General features: G+C 49.3%; 1 protein-coding gene across 1 annotated transcript in view; it reads right to left on the bottom strand.

The window, feature by feature from the left end:
• Positions 1-16,521, bottom strand: part of LOC310749638 (mucin-5B-like) — a 61,445-nt gene that overhangs the window by 13,825 nt on the left and 31,099 nt on the right. Inside the window, exons 30-36 of the mRNA XM_083586929.1 lie at positions 6,053-16,345; positions 5,245-5,358; positions 4,131-4,396; positions 3,103-3,271; positions 2,290-2,537; positions 1,562-1,745; positions 721-952 (exon numbers count right to left, since the gene is read on the bottom strand). Of these exons, the coding sequence (XP_083443055.1) occupies positions 721-952; positions 1,562-1,745; positions 2,290-2,537; positions 3,103-3,271; positions 4,131-4,396; positions 5,245-5,358; positions 6,053-16,345 (11,506 nt within the window). The remainder of the gene's footprint in view (positions 1-720; positions 953-1,561; positions 1,746-2,289; positions 2,538-3,102; positions 3,272-4,130; positions 4,397-5,244; positions 5,359-6,052; positions 16,346-16,521) is intronic.

Below are 16,521 nucleotides of genomic sequence, written 5' to 3'. Positions count from 1 at the left end.
ATAAATATTGCAATGTCCCCTTGCCACCCCATTTTCAGTATGAAACTGCGACTGAAAGGATAATATTCTTAGCAAATATGTACAGTACATTTCACAATGATATCAATTCTAGAAAGATCAGCTTTGTATTACTATGGAATTAAAAATCCTACAGTGTTGCAATGTTATAGCTCTTTATGGTATATAAGGTAGCCGAGATGCCTTGAAGATACTAAAACAATGCCATGCTTATTGTTGGATGGATCTTATGTTCTTTGTGTACTGTGTTAGTTTTATGATGTTAGCCACCCTGAGCCTGGCTCCGGCTGGGGAGGGCGGGGTACAAATAAATTTATTATTATTATTATTATTATTATTATTATTATTATTATTATTATTATCATCTGTGAAATATAAGAACAATAAAGGAAAAGGGTGTTATCTATCCCTAGAAAACATTCCTCATGTCCTAGCAGTAGATAAAAACATAAGAATATAAGGTGAAAAGCTCTGCTGGAGCAGACCAAAGCTTTATCTTTCTAGTCCTGTGGTCAACCAGTGGCTTATGTCCTGCCCACAAGCTGGACAGATGAGGTCATGTGCACAATGTCTTGGTGATGATTTTATGTTCCTATGTGTTCATCAGAAGTGGGTTTTTTTAAAAAATAACGTTGTCAAAGCGATAGCTTGCTCTGCAGGATCTAACAGCCGAAGCATTTGTAAAGGCTGTGTTGAACTTACTCGCTCACAATCAGCTCACACAGAGGAGATGGAGTGGTGCAGGGTGTTGGTGCTGGTGTTGTCGTTCTTGGCTCATGCGGTGTTGTTGTCGGAGGTGATGTTGTTGGTACTCCATAGCAATGGGGCTTGTTTTTATCGTAGGTCTTCCAGTAGCTGGCCATTTCTGAGCAAGAGGAAGCTTCATGGCCGTTGGGGAGGCGGCAGTCATCTGTCTTGTCATTTGAACATACCCCTAGGAGAGAGAAAGGGTCACATCATAAGTGTGCTGAATATGCAGTATACATTAGTGTCACTCTGAATGACATTGAAATAACGAAGCGGACTTCCTAATTGAAAAAGCCATTGTTGCTATCATAAAGTGTACCTTATATGCATATTCTGTTTCCTACTCTTCAGTATGGATATATTAGTCAAACCTAGGCTTCCTCAACCTCAGCTCTCCAGATGTTTTGAGACTACAATTCCCATCACCCCTGACCACTGGTCCTGCTAGCTAGGGATCATGGGAGTTGTAGGCCAAAAACATCTGGAGGGCCAAGGTTGAGGAAGCCTGGTCAAACCATAGGTCCACTAAGCCCAATTAGGTCTACTCTGATGGGCAGCAGTTCTTTCTTCATCCCAAGAACTTTCAGATGTAGATACCAGGAACTGGACCTGGGATGGTCTAACACCACACACATGTGTTCGGCCATGGAGCTGTGGCCCCTCCCCCCAATGGTTAATTTTTCTTTATTGCTTTTCTAATGCTCCACATCTTCCTATGCAAAGAAATTTGTTTTGAAGGAATAACATTGTGAAAAAGGATTTGAATGGTTGGGGATGTTTTGATCCCTTTACTTACCACATTGCCCCTCTGTGTTATGCTGAAATAGGTCAAAGGGGAGTTTTATTGAGAAAGTGAGCCCGTTGAAAGATATAAAAGCTTGGAGTGCAGGGATTTCGACACTCATGACAGTTCCAGTACTGGTGACAGAAATACCATATTTGGTGAAATCTCCATTGACCGGCTCATGGTTGAAAAAAATCTGAAACAGCAGCACAAAAGAGGCAAAAGAATATAAATCTGGAGGATTCAGAGTCTTCCAGAGCACTTGAGGGCAATCAGTCCTGGCCATGCTGATATTTCCTAGCTGCCTGTTTTTATACTACTTTTAATACTGCAATGATGATTTTACTGTGTTATTGTATTTAATTAAAAACAGTAAGCCATAGTTTTTAACTGAAAACACACACACACACACACACACATGCATATATATGTGTGTGTGCGCATATGTCATTGATTCTATAACCATTAACTGGAAGTAAAGTGCATTAAACTCAGTGGGGGCTTTCTTCTGAGTAGTCATTATAGAGATGCACAGTTTGAGGAACAGCATCTCAATCCTAAACATAATCTACATCATGGGATTAAGTAGCATTCCTCAAACAGGCACTTTGCCATGATTGTTATGTAAATTTTACAACCCATTAGCTGGTTTATAAATGTCATTTTGACATTTTTGTTTTGGTAAAAAATAATTATTGTAGGAAGCTGACACAGTTTGAGAAATCTGTGGCACACAGTACCTTGTTAATTCTCACTCCTTCATGCACTTCGCTGCTTAGCACAACTTCCATTGAGTTGTAATTTACAATGATGGCTCTGGAACAGGGCTGATTGTTAGTGACATCACAGAAATAATTGTCAAGCAAAACACTGAGGTTTCCATGTATATTCACAATCTCTTTCACCAAGATGTAAGTGCAGTTGTCATAGAAAGTGTAATAAGTGCCATCAAATGTCAGATAGTTAGCATCCCAACCAGTGCAAATACCTGTAACAGAAATCAAAAGATCAAATAAGGTTCACCTGGAGTGTAGTCTTGAGCGAACCAGAGTAACCAAAGTAAATATACACTGTGAAATCATTGGTTATTATGCTGTTGCTTGTATTAACTTTGATGGCCTAGGTCCTAGTTTGGTACACCAATTAGAAAGTGGGAATAATAAGAGAATTCTAGGAGAGCAATGTTGATGGTGCAGATTTTGTGGTGAAACAACTGCCATAGCCAGAGTCCTGATGACTAGTGACAGCCAGGACAGGAATTGGTTGAATCACAGCATTTTCTCCCTTACTCCTTTCCATTGAAATACGAAAAGCCACCCATTGACTTTTTTAGGAGTATGCTAGAGAAACAAGAGGTTTAGGCTTCTGCAAATCCATAGCCTTCCCTGAAAGACCCTCAAAAGTCTCACCTCCCTCAATAAATGGAATTGCAACTGCATGACATTACACCCCCTGAGCTTTGTATGATACAGTCCTGTAAGTTAAATATCTTAATCTCTCATTCCATATCATAAAGATATATGTACTTTTTCTGAATGCTCAGTTATACTTACATTCACATTCATAGCGTTCGACACAGCCATCCTTATCTACTATTTTTATCGGTGGGAGTCCACTCACACATACTGTCTTCTCTACAGGTGGTTGCGGCTTCAGAACTATTTTGTTGTTTCCTTCACAAGTTGCCACAGTGCAGTTGTTAAACATCCAAGTTTCATTGGTCTAGAGGGAAACCAGAGAGAAAATATTCTACAAGTGTCATACTCTTAGAAAGACACCATCTCCACTACCAAGGGTTCTTGTCCTACTGGAAGAGGAAAACCCATCTGGAGGCAAAATGGGGTGTTAGGGGGAGAGGCTGTTTCTCAATGGTAGAGCACATGGTGTGCATGCAAAAGGTCCCATGTTTAATCCTTAGCAACTCCAGATAGCCCCAGGGAAGACTCCTATATGAAACCCTGAGGAGTCATTAGCAGTCAACAAGGACAAGAGTGAGATAGATAGACCCATAGTCTGCCTTGGTATAAGCCAGCTTGCTATGTTTTAGAAAAGTGAGGCAAACAAGAACATTCGGAATGGACTTGAGATTTCTCCATATATGACTCTGTGGCAGGGGTAGGCAACCTGTAGCCTACCCAAAGTTGTTGGATTCCAGTTCCCACCAGTTCCAACCACCAGTGGTCAGGGATAATGAGACTTTGAATGCAGTAACATCAAGATCCCCATCCATTTTCAGTGAGATCAATAGCACAAATAAGATCTATAACAAGAGAGTTGATTGTGACCAAGTGCATGTTCACATAACAGCTCCTCATACCACCCAAAACAGTGGTGCTCATACAGCATGAATTGTGGGCAAAAGTCCCTGGGGTAGTCAGGATTTTCTTTTCAACATAGACACCTCGTTCACCAAGAGAGGATTCATTTGATGGTTTTTAAGATGGGTGAAAATGGAGTGAGAGAGGCATTTGGTAGCCAACAGCTTTCCCCAACATGGAGCCCTTTTGATGTTTAGGGCTACAGCCTCTCATCAGCTAGCAAAAGCTATCCCCAATGTATGTATGAAAACAATGCTAATCACCTTTCTTGGTGGATCAATATCAGGGCAACCTGTTACAGGAGTTGTGGGGGTTGATACAGCTGCAGTAGTGTATACTCTGGTTGATGGAACAACAGTAGTGGGTGACGGAGAAGGCTGGGTTCCTGCAGTTGTAACTGATGGTGTTGATGGGTGGGAAGGAGTTGTTGAAGGACATGGTCCCTGGAACACCTCAATTTCACAGCTTCTGTTGCAAACTGCATAAAAACTGCATCCGGAACTATCAGTTCTATTGTATATTACTTCCCCTATTTTAAAAAAAGGAGGGAATTTATCATAAAGCACCATGTACGAAAATTATAAAACAAAACATGTCATAACGTTCTAAAATGCAAATAAAGTTCAGATGAATTTGTCTACTGACATGCAGTGCAACTCTCAGCAGCAAGTCTGAGAAAGCATGCATTGGATTGTGTAATTTGTAGTGGGCAAGCTCCAACCCCACACCACCATGGGAGATCAGCAGGAGGTTCAGCCAAGGCCTTTTCCCCAGTTGGTCCTTAGCCAGTAAATCATATACAAGTATAACTTGTGACTCACAATCCTAGGGAGTAAAAGGACATGTTGGCCACCTGTTAAAAGTAATGGCTGGCAGATAGTAGTAGATGTACATGAATATGAGTCAGTTGTAAAAGGGGATAGGGGATAGGTGAGAGATGGATCTATTGACATCTCTGTGGTTCAATACTGTTCAAAGAATTTATGGCATGAGAGAATTACAGAATTCATCTCAGCTAATACTTTTGTTCCCTAGGTTGTTAAAACATGTAAAGCAGTGTAGAGTAAAACACAGATACATAAATTCAATAAAGCATTGAAAATATCAGCCCCAAACTTGCAAAAAACAAACAAAAAACCCAGATAAAGCAGGATTAATAAAATGATTTAAATGTAAATGTAAAAAGTAAGTAAAAAGGTTTCTACTCCTCCTCAAACTATACAGCAGAGCACCAAAGTAGACTCCCCTGTGGAGAGTGGTGCACAATCATGATGTAGGTATAAGGAAGGACGTATGTTGAGCATATGTACAATCAAAGCAATATGTGAATGAAAACATTGCTTCAGCTGCTTTTCAAATTCATTAAGAGAAACTCACCAGGAGAAAACAAGCCCTTACTAAATCCGGGCACACGGCAGAAACATGGAGTTGTTCTGCTCAAAGTGACTGTTGTAGTTCCTGTTGTAGAAGGTATGGAAGTACTTGTTGCTGCTGAAGACACAATAGAAAAGAAATAAATGTATAACAGTTGTTACGTACTGCTTGAAGACATACTGCTGGAAATGGATGCTAAACACTGTAGATACTTAAGACTTCAGTGTACACTTCCAAAGCACCAACTGAAGCATAACAATTCAGAATTCCAACTGAGCTCAACCGGACTTACATGTATCTTTAGGGCTGGAGAATTTAACTTGATAATTGTACTACAAAAACCAGTTTAATGGATCAGATCAATACTTTGCTTACTTGCTTTTCTTATTATACACCTACAATACTATCAAGAAACAGGGGAATCCAGCTATATTCCTCCCAGTATCAAGAAACACACCCCTCCAGTCCAAAGGTGCTGTTAATAAAATTCCAAATATCTAGCCAGAGAGCTATCTACTACTTGTAATAGCATTGAAAACTTCTTTGAAAAATGCACACTGAGATCTAGGCAAACATTTTTGATAAGTTGCTAGCTGATAGACACTAGGTTTCATAATTGGGATAGATACCAATTTTTGAAAAGGGTGGTATATGAAATAAGATCACCAAGCCCCCATTAATATGAAACAATTTGCTAACATTTGGCATGACACCTGTAATTGAGTAACATGTAATAAATTTAACCGTTGGAATATTTACCAAAGGTAACAAGATTTTCATACCAGGATATGCAGATTCATTCTGTAATTACCTGTTGTAACAACGACCAAAGGCTTAGTGGAAAATGGCACTCTGGTAGGGACAGTTGCTGTTTCTACAGTAATCCCAGTAGTGGATATCGTCGACACAGGTATGGAAACATGGGTAGATGGAAGAGATGTGGTTGAAACGGTGGAAGCCACTCCAGAAGTGATGGAAGGTGTGCTGACGGAGCCAGGGGTTGAGAAAGGGATGGTGGTCATGGGGTTTCCTGTTGTAATTCCAGGAGTGGTGGAAAGAAGGGTGGTGCTTTGGGTGGTAGTGACTACAATGGGAGGTGGTGTAGAAGCTGTGGAGGATACTGGAGCTGTACTCTTGCCAGCAGTGCTGCCTGGTGTTTCTGTGGTTGTTGGCTTTCCTGTGGTTACTCCTGGTGTTGTAGAAACAAGGGTGGTGCTTTCGGTGGTGGTGAATACAATGGGAGGTGGCGTAGAACCTGTGGAGGATGCTGGAGCTGTACTCTTGCCAGCAGTGCTGCCTGGTGTTTCTGTGGTCGTTGGCTTTCCTGTGGTTACTCCTGGAGTTGTGGAAACAAGAGTGGAGCTTTGGGTGGTGGTAAATACAATGGGAGGTGGCGTAGAACCCGTGGAGGATGCTGGAGTTGTGCTTTTGCCAGCGGTGCTGCCAGGTTTTTCTGTGGTAGAAGCAGCAGGTGTGCTCAGTGGTGTTGTGCTAGGATGGCAGGGCTTGTATTCACAGCACTGGTATCTAACCTGGAAGTTATAACACATTTTGTCGGTTTGCTTTGAATTTTCGCACAAAAGTCCAACATGGAGGTTACATTGCACTTCCTGACCAAGCAGATACAGGCTGACATCAGGGTGATTCTCAGCTCTGCATTCAATGTCTTGTGGATGTTTGCAAATATTTCCTCCAGCTTTTCGAATGGTCTCAAAATTCTCTATATCGCCATCATCTGGACTGCTGGTAGGACGGTGCAAATCATACCAGGAGGTCCAGTTACACTTAGGGAGGCACACAGTAGAGGTAATTTCTAGCGTAGTGGTAACAAGGGGAGCCAGGGTGGTTGTTGTGGTCAGCAGGCCTGGAGGGGTTTGTGCAGTGGTCCCGGTGGTGGGTATTGTTGAGGAAGGCTTGGAAACAGGAGTGGACTGGAGTGTTGTGGCTGTCACCGTGGGGACCACTCCAGTGGAGACGGCAGCAGTGCTGACTGAGCCTGGTGTTGTGAGAGGGAGGGTGGAAAGCGGCGTTGAGTGGGTGGTGGTGGTTGGCTTTCTTGTTGTAACTCCTGGAGTTGTCGGAACAAGGGTGGTGCTTTCAGTGGTGGTGTGAACAACAGGAGGTGGTGTAGGGCCTGTGGAGGAAGCTGGAGCCGTGCTCTTGCCTGCCGTGCTGCCTGGTGTTTCTGTGGTTGTTGGCTTTCCTGTGGTTTCTCCTGGTGTTGTGGAAACAAGGGTGGTGCTTTCGGTGGTGGTGGGAACAACAGGAGGTGGTGTCGAGCCCGTGGAGGATACTGGAGCCGTGCTCTTGCCCACTGTGCTACCTGGGGCTTCTGTGGTGGTGGCACTTGTTGTGACCAGTGGCGCTGGGGTGGTTTCACAGTGCTTGTAGTCGCAACACAGTGCTCTCATCTCATAGTCGTAACAGATCTTGTACTTCCCTTTCTGTTTGGCATTCTCACAAAGGAGTCCAGTGTTGATATCGCAGATCATGTTCTGTCCAAGTTCAGATGCGCTGAGCTCTTTGTAGTCCACTCCTCTGCACTCCACCTTTTGAGGGTGATCGCAGATGGTACCGCCCGATGCCTGGATGCTCTTAATGTCCTCGCGATCGCCATCCCCAGGGTCGGAGCTTGGAGTGTGAAAACTGAACCAAGAGGTCCACTGGCATTTCGGTTGGCAACCGGTAGTGGTGCTTCCTGGTGTAGTGGTAACAAGGGGAGCCAGGGTGGTTGTTGTGGTCAGCAGGCCTGGAGGGGTTTGTGCAGTGGTCCCTGTGGTGGGTATTGTTGAGGAAGGCTTGGAAACAGGAGTGGACTGGAGTGTTGTGGCTGTCACCGTGGGGACCACTCCAGTGGAGACGGCAGCAGTGCTGACTGAGCCTGGTGTTGTGAGAGGGAGGGTGGAAAGCGGCGTTGAGTGGGTGGTGGCGGTTGGCTTTCTTGTTGTAACTCCTGGAGTTGTCGGAACAAGGGTGGTGCTTTCGGTGGTGGTGAATACAACGGGAGGTGGCGTGGAGCCCGTGGAGGAAGCTGGAGCCGTGCTCTTGCCTGCCGTGCTGCCTGGTGTTTCTGTGGTTGTTGGCTTTCCTGTGGTTTCTCCTGGTGTTGTGGAAACAAGGGTGGTGCTTTCGGTGGTGGTGGGAACAACAGGAGGTGGTGTAGAGCCCGTGGAGGATGCTGGAGCCGTGCTCTTGCCCACTGTGCTACCTGGGGCTTCTGTGGTGGTGGCACTTGTTGTGACCAGTGGCGCTGGGGTGGTTTCACAGTGCTTGTAGTCGCAACACAGTGCTCTCATCTCATAGTCGTAACAGATCTTGTACTTCCCTTTCTGTTTGGCATTCTCACAAAGGAGTCCAGTGTTGATATCGCAGATCATGTTCTGTCCAAGTTCAGATGCGCTGAGCTCTTTGTAGTCCACTCCTCTGCACTCCACCTTTTGAGGGTGATCGCAGATGGTACCGCCCGATGCCTGGATGCTCTTAATGTCCTCGCGATCGCCATCCCCAGGGTCGGAGCTTGGAGTGTGAAAACTGAACCAAGAGGTCCACTGGCATTTGGGTTGGCAACCGGTAGTGGTGCTTCCTGGTGTAGTGGTAACAAGGGGAGCCAGGGTGGTTGTTGTGGTCAGCAGGCCTGGAGGGGTTTGTGCAGTGGTCCCGGTGGTGGGTATTGTTGAGGAAGGCTTGGAAACAGGAGTGGACTGGAGTGTTGTGGCTGTCACCGTGGGGACCACTCCAGTGGAGACGGCAGCAGTGCTGACTGAGCCTGGTGTTGTGAGAGGGAGGGTGGAAAGCGGCGTTGAGTGGGTGGTGGTGGTTGGCTTTCTTGTTGTAACTCCTGGAGTTGTCGGAACAAGGGTGGTGCTTTCGGTGGTGGTGAATACAACGGGAGGTGGCGTGGAGCCCGTGGAGGAAGCTGGAGGCGTGCTCTTGCCTGCCGTGCTGCCTGGTGTTTCTGTGGTTGTTGGCTTTCCTGTGGTTTCTCCTGGTGTTGTGGAAACAAGGGTGGTGCTTTCGGTGGTGGTGGGAACAACAGGAGGTGGTGTAGAGCCCGTGGAGGATGCTGGAGCCGTGCTCTTGCCCACTGTGCTACCTGGGGCTTCTGTGGTGGTGGCACTTGTTGTGACCAGTGGCGCTGGGGTGGTTTCACAGTGCTTGTAGTCGCAACACAGTGCTCTCATCTCATAGTCGTAACAGATCTTGTACTTCCCTTTCTGTTTGGCATTCTCACAAAGGAGTCCAGTGTTGATATCGCAGATCATGTTCTGTCCAAGTTCAGATGCGCTGAGCTCTTTGTAGTCCACTCCTCTGCACTCCACCTTTTGAGGGTGATCGCAGATGGTACCGCCCGATGCCTGGATGCTCTTAATGTCCTCGCGATCGCCATCCCCAGGGTCGGAGCTTGGAGTGTGAAAACTGAACCAAGAGGTCCACTGGCATTTGGGTTGGCAACCGGTAGTGGTGCTTCCTGGTGTAGTGGTAACAAGGGGAGCCAGGGTGGTTGTTGTGGTCAGCAGGCCTGGAGGGGTTTGTGCAGTGGTCCCGGTGGTGGGTATTGTTGAGGAAGGCTTGGAAACAGGAGTGGACTGGAGTGTTGTGGCTGTCACCGTGGGGACCACTCCAGTGGAGAGGGCAGCAGTGCTGACTGAGCCTGGTGTTGTGAGAGGGAGGGTGGAAAGCGGCGTTGAGTGGGTGGTGGTGGTTGGCTTTCTTGTTGTAACTCCTGGAGTTGTCGGAACAAGGGTGGTGCTTTCGGTGGTGGTGAATACAACGGGAGGTGGCGTAGAGCCCGTGGAGGATGCTGGAGGCGTGCTCTTGCCTGCCGTGCTGCCTGGTGTTTCTGTGGTTGTTGGCTTTCCTGTGGTTTCTCCTGGTGTTGTGGAAACAAGGGTGGTGCTTTCGGTGGTGGTGGGAACAACAGGAGGTGGTGTCGAGCCCGTGGAGGATACTGGAGCCGTGCTCTTGCCCACTGTGCTACCTGGGGCTTCTGTGGTGGTGGCACTTGTTGTGACCAGTGGCGCTGGGGTGGTTTCACAGTGCTTGTAGTCGCAACACAGTGCTCTCATCTCATAGTCGTAACAGATCTTGTACTTCCCTTTCTGTTTGGCATTCTCACAAAGGAGTCCAGTGTTGATATCGCAGATCATGTTCTGTCCAAGTTCAGATGCGCTGAGCTCTTTGTAGTCCACTCCTCTGCACTCCACCTTTTGAGGGTGATCGCAGATGGTACCGCCCGATGCCTGGATGCTCTTAATGTCCTCGCGATCGCCATCCCCAGGGTCGGAGCTTGGAGTGTGAAAACTGAACCAAGAGGTCCACTGGCATTTGGGTTGGCAACCGGTAGTGGTGCTTCCTGGTGTAGTGGTAACAAGGGGAGCCAGGGTGGTTGTTGTGGTCAGCAGGCCTGGAGGGGTTTGTGCAGTGGTCCCGGTGGTGGGTATTGTTGAGGAAGGCTTGGAAACAGGAGTGGACTGGAGTGTTGTGGCTGTCACCGTGGGGACCACTCCAGTGGAGAGGGCAGCAGTGCTGACTGAGCCTGGTGTTGTGAGAGGGAGGGTGGAAAGCGGCGTTGAGTGGGTGGTGGTGGTTGGCTTTCTTGTTGTAACTCCTGGAGTTGTCGGAACAAGGGTGGTGCTTTCGGTGGTGGTGAATACAACGGGAGGTGGCGTAGAGCCCGTGGAGGATGCTGGAGGCGTGCTCTTGCCTGCCGTGCTGCCTGGTGTTTCTGTGGTTGTTGGCTTTCCTGTGGTTTCTCCTGGTGTTGTGGAAACAAGGGTGGTGCTTTCGGTGGTGGTGGGAACAACAGGAGGTGGTGTAGAGCCCGTGGAGGATGCTGGAGCCGTGCTCTTGCCCACTGTGCTACCTGGGGCTTCTGTGGTGGTGGCACTTGTTGTGACCAGTGGCGCTGGGGTGGTTTCACAGTGCTTGTAGTCGCAACACAGTGCTCTCATCTCATAGTCGTAACAGATCTTGTACTTCCCTTTCTGTTTGGCATTCTCACAAAGGAGTCCAGTGTTGATATCGCAGATCATGTTCTGTCCAAGTTCAGATGCGCTGAGCTCTTTGTAGTCCACTCCTCTGCACTCCACTTTTTGAGGGTGATCGCAGATGGTACCGCCCGATGCCTGGATGCTCTTAATGTCCTCGTGATCGCCATCCCCAGGGTCGGAGCTTGGAGTGTGAAAACTGAACCAAGAGGTCCACTGGCATTTGGGTTGGCAACCGGTAGTGGTGCTTCCTGGTGTAGTGGTAACAAGGGGAGCCAGGGTGGTTGTTGTGGTCAGCAGGCCTGGAGGGGTTTGTGCAGTGGTCCCGGTGGTGGGTATTGTTGAGGAAGGCTTGGAAACAGGAGTGGACTGGAGTGTTGTGGCTGTCACCGTGGGGACCACTCCAGTGGAGACGGCAGCAGTGCTGACTGAGCCTGGTGTTGTGAGAGGGAGGGTGGAAAGCGGCGTTGAGTGGGTGGTGGTGGTTGGCTTTCTTGTTGTAACTCCTGGAGTTGTCGGAACAAGGGTGGTGCTTTCGGTGGTGGTGAATACAACGGGAGGTGGCGTGGAGCCCGTGGAGGATGCTGGAGGCGTGCTCTTGCCTGCCGTGCTGCCTGGTGTTTCTGTGGTTGTTGGCTTTCCTGTGGTTTCTCCTGGTGTTGTGGAAACAAGGGTGGTGCTTTCGGTGGTGGTGGGAACAACAGGAGGTGGTGTAGAGCCCGTGGAGGATACTGGAGCCGTGCTCTTGCCCACTGTGCTACCTGGGGCTTCTGTGGTGGTGGCACTTGTTGTGACCAGTGGCGCTGGGGTGGTTTCACAGTGCTTGTAGTCGCAACACAGTGCTCTCATCTCATAGTCGTAACAGATCTTGTACTTCCCTTTCTGTTTGGCATTCTCACAAAGGAGTCCAGTGTTGATATCGCAGATCATGTTCTGTCCAAGTTCAGATGCGCTGAGCTCTTTGTAGTCCACTCCTCTGCACTCCACCTTTTGAGGGTGATCGCAGATGGTACCGCCCGATGCCTGGATGCTCTTAATGTCCTCGCGATCGCCATCCCCAGGGTCAGAGCTTGGAGTGTGAAAACTGAACCAAGAGGTCCACTGGCATTTGGGTTGGCAACCGGTAGTGGTGCTTCCTGGTGTAGTGGTAACAAGGGGAGCCAGGGTGGTTGTTGTGGTCAGCAGGCCTGGAGGGGTTTGTGCAGTGGTCCCGGTGGTGGGTATTGTTGAGGAAGGCTTGGAAACAGGAGTGGACTGGAGTGTTGTGGCTGTCACCGTGGGGACCACTCCAGTGGAGACGGCAGCAGTGCTGACTGAGCCTGGTGTTGTGAGAGGGAGGGTGGAAAGCGGCGTTGAGTGGGTGGTGGTGGTTGGCTTTCTTGTTGTAACTCCTGGAGTTGTCGGAACAAGGGTGGTGCTTTCGGTGGTGGTGAATACAACGGGAGGTGGCGTGGAGCCCGTGGAGGATGCTGGAGGCGTGCTCTTGCCTGCCGTGCTGCCTGGTGTTTCTGTGGTTGTTGGCTTTCCTGTGGTTTCTCCTGGTGTTGTGGAAACAAGGGTGGTGCTTTCGGTGGTGGTGGGAACAACAGGAGGTGGTGTCGAGCCCGTGGAGGATACTGGAGCCGTGTTCTTGCCCACTGTGCTACCTGGGGCTTCTGTGGTGGTGGCACTTGTTGTGACCAGTGGCGCTGGGGTGGTTTCACAGTGCTTGTAGTCGCAACACAGTGCTCTCATCTCATAGTCGTAACAGATCTTGTACTTCCCTTTCTGTTTGGCATTCTCACAAAGGAGTCCAGTGTTGATATCGCAGATCATGTTCTGTCCAAGTTCAGATGCGCTGAGCTCTTTGTAGTCCACTCCTCTGCACTCCACCTTTTGAGGGTGATCGCAGATGGTACCGCCCGATGCCTGGATGCTCTTAATGTCCTCGCGATCGCCATCCCCAGGGTCGGAGCTTGGAGTGTGAAAACTGAACCAAGAGGTCCACTGGCATTTGGGTTGGCAACCGGTAGTGGTGCTTCCTGGTGTAGTGGTAACAAGGGGAGCCAGGGTGGTTGTTGTGGTCAGCAGGCCTGGAGGGGTTTGTGCAGTGGTCCCGGTGGTGGGTATTGTTGAGGAAGGCTTGGAAACAGGAGTGGACTGGAGTGTTGTGGCTGTCACCGTGGGGACCACTCCAGTGGAGACGGCAGCAGTGCTGACTGAGCCTGGTGTTGTGAGAGGGAGGGTGGAAAGCGGCGTTGAGTGGGTGGTGGTGGTTGGCTTTCTTGTTGTAACTCCTGGAGTTGTCGGAACAAGGGTGGTGCTTTCGGTGGTGGTGAATACAACGGGAGGTGGCGTGGAGCCCGTGGAGGATGCTGGAGGCGTGCTCTTGCCTGCCGTGCTGCCTGGTATTTCTGTGGTTGTTGGCTTTCCTGTGGTTTCTCCTGGTGTTGTGGAAACAAGGGTGGTGCTTTCGGTGGTGGTGGGAACAACAGGAGGTGGTGTCGAGCCCGTGGAGGATACTGGAGCCGTGCTCTTGCCCACTGTGCTACCTGGGGCTTCTGTGGTGGTGGCACTTGTTGTGACCAGTGGCGCTGGGGTGGTTTCACAGTGCTTGTAGTCGCAACACAGTGCTCTCATCTCATAGTCGTAACAGATCTTGTACTTCCCTTTCTGTTTGGCATTCTCACAAAGGAGTCCAGTGTTGATATCGCAGATCATGTTCTGTCCAAGTTCAGATGCGCTGAGCTCTTTGTAGTCCACTCCTCTGCACTCCACCTTTTGAGGGTGATCGCAGATGGTACCGCCCGATGCCTGGATGCTCTTAATGTCCTCGCGATCGCCATCCCCAGGGTCGGAGCTTGGAGTGTGAAAACTGAACCAAGAGGTCCACTGGCATTTGGGTTGGCAACCGGTAGTGGTGCTTCCTGGTGTAGTGGTAACAAGGGGAGCCAGGGTGGTTGTTGTGGTCAGCAGGCCTGGAGGGGTTTGTGCAGTGGTCCCGGTGGTGGGTATTGTTGAGGAAGGCTTGGAAACAGGAGTGGACTGGAGTGTTGTGGCTGTCACCGTGGGGACCACTCCAGTGGAGACGGCAGCAGTGCTGACTGAGCCTGGTGTTGTGAGAGGGAGGGTGGAAAGCGGCGTTGAGTGGGTGGTGGTGGTTGGCTTTCTTGTTGTAACTCCTGGAGTTGTCGGAACAAGGGTGGTGCTTTCGGTGGTGGTGAATACAACGGGAGGTGGCGTAGAGCCCGTGGAGGATGCTGGAGGCGTGCTCTTGCCTGCCGTGCTGCCTGGTGTTTCTGTGGTTGTTGGCTTTCCTGTGGTTTCTCCTGGTGTTGTGGAAACAAGGGTGGTGCTTTCGGTGGTGGTGGGAACAACAGGAGGTGGTGTAGAGCCCGTGGAGGATGCTGGAGCCGTGCTCTTGCCCACTGTGCTACCTGGGGCTTCTGTGGTGGTGGCACTTGTTGTGACCAGTGGCGCTGGGGTGGTTTCACAGTGCTTGTAGTCGCAACACAGTGCTCTCATCTCATAGTCGTAACAGATCTTGTACTTCCCTTTCTGTTTGGCATTCTCACAAAGGAGTCCAGTGTTGATATCGCAGATCATGTTCTGTCCAAGTTCAGATGCGCTGAGCTCTTTGTAGTCCACTCCTCTGCACTCCACCTTTTGAGGGTGATCGCAGATGGTACCGCCCGATGCCTGGATGCTCTTAATGTCCTCGCGATCGCCATCCCCAGGGTCGGAGCTTGGAGTGTGAAAACTGAACCAAGAGGTCCACTGGCATTTGGGTTGGCAACCGGTAGTGATGCTTCCTGGTGTAGTGGTAACAAGGGGAGCCAGGGTGGTTGTTGTGGTCAGCAGGCCTGGAGGGGTTTGTGCAGTGGTCCCGGTGGTGGGTATTGTTGAGGAAGGCTTGGAAACAGGAGTGGACTGGAGTGTTGTGGCTGTCACCGTGGGGACCACTCCAGTGGAGACGGCAGCAGTGCTGACTGAGCCTGGTGTTGTGAGAGGGAGGGTGGAAAGCGGCGTTGAGTGGGTGGTGGTGGTTGGCTTTCTTGTTGTAACTCCTGGAGTTGTCGGAACAAGGGTGGTGCTTTCGGTGGTGGTGAATACAACGGGAGGTGGCGTGGAGCCCGTGGAGGATGCTGGAGGCGTGCTCTTGCCTGCCGTGCTGCCTGGTGTTTCTGTGGTTGTTGGCTTTCCTGTGGTTTCTCCTGGTGTTGTGGAAACAAGGGTGGTGCTTTCGGTGGTGGTGGGAACAACAGGAGGTGGTGTAGAGCCCGTGGAGGATGCTGGAGCCGTGCTCTTGCCCACTGTGCTACCTGGGGCTTCTGTGGTGGTGGCACTTGTTGTGACCAGTGGCGCTGGGGTGGTTTCACAGTGCTTGTAGTCGCAACACAGTGCTCTCATCTCATAGTCGTAACAGATCTTGTACTTCCCTTTCTGTTTGGCATTCTCACAAAGGAGTCCAGTGTTGATATCGCAGATCATGTTCTGTCCAAGTTCAGATGCGCTGAGCTCTTTGTAGTCCACTCCTCTGCACTCCACCTTTTGAGGGTGCTCGCAGATGGTACCGCCCGATGCCTGGATGCTCTTAATGTCCTCGCGATCGCCATCCCCAGGGTCGGAGCTTGGAGTGTGAAAACTGAACCAAGGGGTCCACTGGCATTTGGGTTGGCAGCCGGTAGTGATGCTTCCTGCCGTAGTGGTAACAAGGGGTGTCGGGGTGGTTGTTATGCCACCTGTCACTTTAGATGTAGTTCTGGATCCTGCTGTTGTTATTTCTGGTGTTACTGGAGTTGTTGATGCACCACATGGTGTGTATAGGCAGCATAGGAACCTGATTTCAAAATTCAGGCAGATTGGTGGTGTCTGATCCTTATTGTTGCATATCAAACCGTTAGACTTGGAACATTGTACCTTTTGTCCGAGGGTTTCTATGCTTTCATTAGGAAAGCGCTGAGCTCTGCATTCCACTTCATCTGGCATTTTACATACTTTGTTTCCTCTATCTCTTATTTTCTCTGGTGTTTCATAATCCCCATTGTCTCGTCCAAATTTAGGGTAGCTGACATCATACCATTCTGTCCATTCACATGTTCTATGGACACATACTGTTGTTTGCGCTGTAGTGGATTCTGTAAGAAACAACATCACTGTTTATTTTAATCCGGTTTATTTAGATCATAAATCTCCCTATCTGTTATCTGCCTCCTCTCTCCTTCTCCCATGTAACCTCTCTCCCAAGTTTTTTTCTGTAGATGAGGCAGGGATTGGGGGGCGGGGGGAACCAGAAGAGCACATTGGTGGAAGT

The sequence above is a fragment of the Podarcis filfolensis genome (genome assembly GCF_964270895.1).
Source record: "Podarcis filfolensis genome assembly, chromosome: 1".
NCBI classification, from domain to species: Eukaryota; Metazoa; Chordata; class Lepidosauria; order Squamata; family Lacertidae; genus Podarcis; species Podarcis filfolensis.
Note: the sequence above shows the minus strand (reverse complement) of the source record. Positions and strands in the feature narration are given on the sequence as shown.